At 38.1% G+C, this 7500-nt stretch overlaps 1 protein-coding gene across 6 annotated transcripts in view; it reads left to right on the forward strand.

The window, feature by feature from the left end:
- Positions 1-7500, forward strand: part of LOC123505000 (nephrin-like) — a 357608-nt gene that overhangs the window by 318223 nt on the left and 31885 nt on the right. For all 6 annotated transcript variants that reach the window (XM_045256004.1, XM_045256005.1, XM_045256006.1 and 3 more), the window contains exons 13-14: positions 1147-1283; positions 2675-2787. In XM_045256004.1, the coding sequence (XP_045111939.1) occupies positions 1147-1283; positions 2675-2787 (250 nt within the window). The remainder of the gene's footprint in view (positions 1-1146; positions 1284-2674; positions 2788-7500) is intronic.

A 7500-nucleotide genomic window follows, 5' to 3' on the forward strand; every position in this document is an offset into this window, starting at 1 on the left:
GAAACATGAACCCTGATACAAAACAAACATGGAAGAGTTTGAAAAGTAAAGGAAGATGAACAAGATTAGAGCGGAAGAAGTAAGTTGTGTTGAGAGGAGAGACAAATTCTGAATGGGGAAAAAAAAGCTTCAGGAAAATGACAGGAAAAAAGAGAATTTGTAAGCACCAAATATGAAAAGGAAGAGAAGAGTGAGATTGTCAGTATAGAAGAAGAAATGGATGGGGAAGCGTAAATAGAAAGAATGCAGAGATATGGAGAGAGAGAGAGAGAGAGAGAGAGAGAGAGAGAGAGAGAGAGAGAGAGAGAGAGAGAGAGAGAGAGAGAGAAAGAGAATTTGTTGTTCCCCTCCTGTGTTGATGCAAATAATGGAATCGCATATTTTCCTTCTCTTTCGTTACCTGTTCGCCTTTTTTATCCTCTTGTCTCTTTTTGTTCATTGCATCGCTTGCTTCATCGCATTCTTCTCCATTTGATCACATCTAATGGCTTCCAATTTAAGTAATCACCATTTGCTGCATTTTTTTGCTATTGTTGAAACGTATAACAATATCTATTCCCCTGTGCAATGTTGAGAATATGTAACAAACACTGTCATCATTACCACAGTCATCATCATCATCGCCATCATCATCACTGTCAGTTTAGGATTAACTTTCACTTTTTAGTCACGAAATCTCTCTTTTTCTCCTAACTTTCCATCTGCTTTCCCTCCTTGATTCCATTTTCTTCCCTAAGTTCATCAGGTAATCCACTTGTTTCAATATTTTCGTCGTACATTTTGTTATTTTTATCTTCTTATTAACTTCGCCCTCCATTTTACACTTTTTGTATCCCGTCCTTCGCTGCATGTTTTTCTTTCATAGCGTTTCCTACCTTATTATCTTCCTCCTCTTCCTCCATCGTGTCCTGTTCCATCTCATCATTTTCTTCCCCCCTCACATCATCATTACCAACGCAACCACTACTGCTATTACTATCCCCGCTAATGCTAATCCTTGTACTTCTATTCCTACATAAGTACACCACATCGGACCTTACCAGCACATCACATCATTCTTCCCCTTCTCATATCATTACCATCACAACCACTACTATTATTACTATCCATGCTAATAATATTTCATGTACTTCACTTCCTACATAGGTACACCACATCGGGCCTCACTAGCGTGCTACAGTACAGGCCGAGCACGGTACGGGACTACGGTACACTGTCTTGCTACGCCAACAACTCGGTGGGGACACAGAAGGAACCGTGCACCTTCACCCTCGTTACTGCAGGTACTACATTGATATCTAAAATACTCGTGCACTTTAGAACTTTCCTTTGCACTCTCCCCAAAGACCCGCACCTCACTGCACTCTCTCCTGCTACACTACACCAGTTATTTTGTATTCTCAACTCCCCTAATTCCTTTTCCTACCTCACGCTCCTCTAGCACCTCACAAAAGCCAGCCTGCTATTATGTTTTCACACTTTCCTGCTCCTCTTCCAACACACCTGCTCTAGTTCCCTCTCCCTCCTCCTCGCTCCTGTTTCGCCTAGCAATACCCAGCCTACTTTTATGCATTTCCCGACCCATTTTGACTCTCCTTTGCATCCCTTATCCCCGGCGCACAACCTCCTCCTCCTCCTCTTCTTCTTCCTTCTCCTCCTCCTCCTCGCCCCGTTACATCATCCACATGGAGGTAGAGTTCAGTTCCGCGTCGTGTGGTGTGTGTGCGCGCGTGTGTGTGTGTGTGTGTGTGTTATTGAAATTTGTGTATTCCTGGAGCCTGTTTGTGTGTGTGTGTGTGTGTGTGTGTGTGTGTGTGTGTGTGTGTGTGTGTGTGTGAGTTTAGTTTTATTGCCGTGATCCCTGGAAGCTTAGTGTCTTATCTGTATGTTGTGCAAATCTTTCGCGATGGTTTATTGTGCAACCGTTCACACTATCACAAGTCTGCTATTGCTTCTGCTTTTTCATTTTTCTTTTTTTCTCATAAACCTTTTCTTTCATTTGTTTTTACCACATGAATATTACTTTTTAGTGGGTTTTCCTAGGCATAGAGTTTTGCTACCTGGTTCAGTAGTATTTCTTTTCTTGGTTTACTACTTTAATATTTTCTTTATCTCAGTAGTGTATTTTTTCTATTTGGCTCGGGGAGAACGGGTTTAGCAACAAGTATTTCATTTTCTTATTTATATAGGCACTCTTATTATACATTTTTTTTTTCTCATCATGAATAATGCGAAAAATATTATCTACTTCCCGTCACGCATCTTTAGTTACTCGCTCTCTCATCTCGCCTATGTTCCGCCGTAAATCACATCAACTTTTATACCCGCTTCACAATTAACTTCATCAACACCTGAGTGCCGGCCTGAATTATGCGACAAATATGTATAATAATAATATCATCTACTAACATTTCACGGTAACGCTCCTCCCGCCAGCAGGTGCATCACATCTAAAATCTTTGCTGCTAATATTTACACTGGCACACCGTTAAAAGTACTTCACTCTTCCCATCGCTCCCTTACTCTGTCTGTTAACCAACTCTATTTTGTTATAGTTTTTACCTAATCCTTTCCTTCCTTCCATCAAAATTATTTCTATCATAGTTTCTGACGCTACTACCCTCTCTTCCTCTCTCTCTTTCCAATCATTCACTCACTCTCTCACCATGCCCAGGGCCACCAGAAAGGGTCACCAACTGTTCTGTGTTCAACGTGACCTCACACACGGCAGAGGTTAGCTGCTCACCTGGCTTCAACGGAGGTCTTCCGCAAAGCTTCCTTCACCAGGTGAGTCCTGCCCTTTTCCTGTCTCGTTAGCTTAGCGTGTGAGAGACACCAGCCAGAGCAGGTGAAAAGTTTAGGGTTATTAATGAAGGATGTTCACGAAAAGGGAGTCTGAAATTGGTACATGTTTGGCGTTCAGTGTTGGGAATTACATAAAAGACATGTTTTCTATTTTGAGATATGTCTTTTGTTTTACAAGCCATTACACAGTGAAAAGTTACAGGTTATCAAGGATATTCACGTAAAAAAGATTGAAAATCTGGTGGTATATGTTTGGAGTTTAGAATAATATGAATTATATTAAGCACATCCATTTGAATTTAAAAGCAAGCAGTTGTTGGAAAAATGTCACTTTCTAATCATTCACCACAAAGTCAATAAATTTTGGCTATCATTAAAAGATATTCATTTAAAAAATCGAATATTCACACATAACGTTCAGAATATTATGAATTATATAGAACAGATTCACATAACTTCCACAAAAGCAACTATTGGTAAAGATATATACCTTTAAGCACTCACCACAGACAGACAAACAGTCAAACATAGACGGAAAGACGCGCCAACCTTCACTTCGCCTACCCAAGGGCCGCACACTTCCATGCAAGGCAAAGCTCTCATAGAACATGTAAACAGACTCAAATATTCATAGCATCACCTCGGCACAAAATAACAATACTCTATAAATGTCTGCTCCCTTCCCTCGCCTCGCCGTAGCTACAACGTATATATAACACCGATAATTCTTTCCCATTGAAACTTACAAGGGAGAAAACTTTAAAATCTCAGCAAGTTTCAACCCTCCTCCGTCTCCTCTCCCGCCCTCTTCATCTCCTACCTACTACTATTACTACTCTTCCCATCCTCTCCTGTACCTCATCTCCTCCTCCTGCTCCTCTCTCCTATCTTACTACCAGAATTCTCCACAACTTTATCGATGTTATAAAGAAATCTCCACAAGTTTTCGCTCAAATGCAAGGCTGAAGGAAAGGGATCTTAATTCCTTGAACCATGAATCTTTTTGAAACTGGAAATTCCTATTGAAAAATGCAATCTGGAGGCTGAACCATTTTTTCCTACTCTTGGAAAATTTTCATGTTTAGAAGAAAACAAAGACAAGAAAAAAGACAGTTTTAATTAGAGTTGTAGTTTTTTATGTCTCAGAAACATGATCTGAGAGAGAGAGAGAGAGAGAGAGAGAGAGAGAGAGAGAGAGAGAGAGAGAGAGAGAGAGAGAGAGAGAGAGAGAGAGAGAGAGAGATTACAAGGTAGATAGCCAGGCATAGAAAAAAACAGAGATTCATATAAACACTGAAACACACACTCACACTCACACACACACACTCACACACACACGCACACACACACACACACACACACACACACACACACACACACACACACACACACACACACACACAGGCAATGGTAAACAACTATTCAGAAATAAACAAACTGGCGGAAAGGTGGACTGACTGACTTAACTGAATAGCCGTGAGAGAAATAACGAAAATTAATTCCAAATCACAGCCATGTCAGAGCAAACTAACATAAACAAGACGAAACTTTTAACATTAACTCTCGTGAAATGAGCCCAGGGTAAAAAGAGAGGTGGCTTCATTTATATTATGACCTTGACCTCTTGACCTCTGGAGATTTACGGCAAATAATAACAAAAAAAAAAAATACACACACAAGTGGTGAAAAAAGTAGGTTAGTGTTTCAGTGTAATTCTCGTAATAACAAGCACGCGTGGGAAAATACTGTATGAAATGAAAAGGTTTAATAATTCAGAGGCTGCAAGAACTGGAGCATCATCAACCTCAACTGCTGCCCCTGCTGATACTTCTACTACTATCACCACCACCACCACCACCAACACCACCACCACCAATACTATTATTACTATAACTACTACTACTACTACTATTACTACTACTACTACTACTACTACTACTACTACTACTACTACTACTACTACTACTACTACTACTACTACTACTGCTGCTGCTGCTGCTGATGATGATGATGATGCTACTAATATTGCTACTACTACTGCTACTAGAACTACTATTACTACTGGTTGCTACTACTACTACTACTACTACTACTACTACTACTACTACCATTACTACTACTTCTACTACTAGTACTACTACTGGTACTGAAAATAATAATAATAGTAGTAATAATAATAATAATAATAATAATAATAATAATAATAATAATAATAATAATAATAATAATAATAAAATAATAAAAACAATGATAGTAGCCATACCACCACCACTACTAGCAGTACTACCACTACTACTATAAATACTATTACTACCAAGAGAAAACGAAAAATAATGATTTGTCGTTAAAAGTCGCACTTATTCCCTTGCTGCATATTACTACTTGAGTCCTCCCTTTGAGTCACGCCAAAGGAACCGAAATAAAACGTCGCAGGGAGCGCCAGGCAATGCAAGAGCTCGCCGTATTATTACACCGAGATCAATTGCTATAAAAAAGTGGCAAGCATAATAACTTTCCTCTCAACCAAGACATTGTGTGGAGTGTTTTTTTCCTGGCTTAGGAGAAATATCAGCTTAAATTAGTATTCGTAAAAACATGAGGTATAATGTAAGTTTTTTTTTCTCATTTCTTTTTCATTTGATTTATGTAGGACCATATACATTTTTTCATCATATGGGGTTTACGAATAATGCTGCATGTTCCTGTTTTCTTTTTTTTTATTCTTTGCTTATCTTTAAGGGAGCGATAAATTATATATCTCCACATTCATGTACTCTTGCAAGTCCTTCCTTCAGCTATAAAAATGCTAATAGTTTCTCGATATGAAGCTCACTAATGATTTTGCACGTAATAAAGGAATTTCCAACCAAGTATTGCGTGATAATGTCGAACAGTGTATCGAGTGACAAGCTCTCTGTATATCGTGCACATACGCCATTTACTGATATACATTTTACGTATGAGGTTGCAAAATTATACAATATAAATAGTTCGCATAACTAAATGTAATAAAGAGTGCACTTTCAAAAGACCAGTAGAAATTAATAACTATGAAAGTATCGTATAAAAAAATGTGCTTGCAATACATAAAGCAATACAATTCATACAAACACTAATGCTATATGAAGATACAGGACTATCCGAAACACATCAAGAAAATATAAATGAAATACAAAAAGTAAATAGAAGGTAGACTTGATAAACGTTTACCTTCATTTGAAACGTGCTATAAAAAAACAAAAACAATAGAGGGAAGAGAGAGCCACGTTCAAATAGAGAGAGGCAAAGCACTGAACACAAGGCGAAGGTGCGAACACGGTGTCTGGATGTGAAAAGTGACCCTAATTTTAACACAGGACCGCCGGTGTTGAGTCACGCTGAGGCGGTGATGTGTGAGTAATTCCAGCTTGCCACGACCACCACCACCACCACCACCAGTACGACCACCAAACCATCTCCTGTACCTCAACCACCACCACCACCACCTCCTCTGTCATCATTACCCACTGCGTGACCCTCTTCATTCCAACAATTATGGAGCATTTCGACGTATTTTTCTCTATAAATCTCTTTCTTTTTTTTTCCCTCCAATTCTCCTTTTCCTCTCCATTTCAACAATTACATATAATTTATACGTCTATTTCCTCCATATGTCTTCTACTTTTCCTCATGTTTCTTCTTTTCTTCCTGCATTTCAACTATTATGGAAGACTGCAATATCTTTTTCAATTTAATTTGTTTAACTATTTTTTCTTTACAGTAAAAAAAAACAATTATTTCTATGGCTTTTCCTTTCATATTCTTTCCATTTTTTCTTTTCCTCTTTTACAAGATTGCGCTTTTTTTTCTTCTCTTGTTTCTTTATTTCAATTTTTTTGCTTTTATCCCCCTTCATTTAAGTTTTCAATTCAACAATTATATGGATTTTCATGTCCTTTCATCTCTATAAACTAATTTTTCCCCATCTTTTGCGCTTTGTTTTTTTTCATGTTTTTTCTCTACCCTAGTTTTCTTTATTCCTGTTGTACTTTTCCACATATTATCTCTTTCATTCCTTCTTATTTCGACAAACATAAAGAAATTTACATCTTTTCTTCTGGATAAATTTTCTTTAACTCTTCCTCTTGTCTTCTTTGATAAGTTTTACGTAGCATATCTTTCTCTTTTCTCTCACCTTCTTCCTTTGTGTTGTATTTCCTTTCAACATTCATAACGATTTCTACATTTTTCGTTCACAACAATATTATATTTTCCTATTTTCTTCTCTGGTTTTACGTTGTTTCTTCTCTCTTCTCTTGTCTTCCTTACTATTATATCTGTCTCTTATTCTCCACAAATCCTTTCTTCCTCCTTCTCTCTTCCACAAATTTCACTCATGCTTTTCTATCTGTGTCTTGTCTTCATCCCTCGTGTGTTTCGCTTTTTACTTTTCACTTTCCGTCCCTCACTTCCTTTGCAGGGCTGCGCGTAACGCGGTGAATAACAACCTTGTTATCGGCTCACTGACCTTTTGTTGCTATCTGCTTGAGCTGTGTGTTCCTCGTCTTCCTCCTTGTCCTCTTCCTCCATTTTCTCGTCTTTCTTCTTTATTCCTGTTCTTCCTCTGTTTCTTCCTCTTTCTTCTTTATTCCTACTCTTCCTTCTTTTGTTGTTCGTTTTTTGAGATATTTTTCTTATTTTCTTCTGTCTTCTTGC

This window comes from Portunus trituberculatus, chromosome 17 (assembly GCF_017591435.1).
Source record: "Portunus trituberculatus isolate SZX2019 chromosome 17, ASM1759143v1, whole genome shotgun sequence".
NCBI lineage: Eukaryota > Metazoa > Arthropoda > Malacostraca > Decapoda > Portunidae > Portunus > Portunus trituberculatus.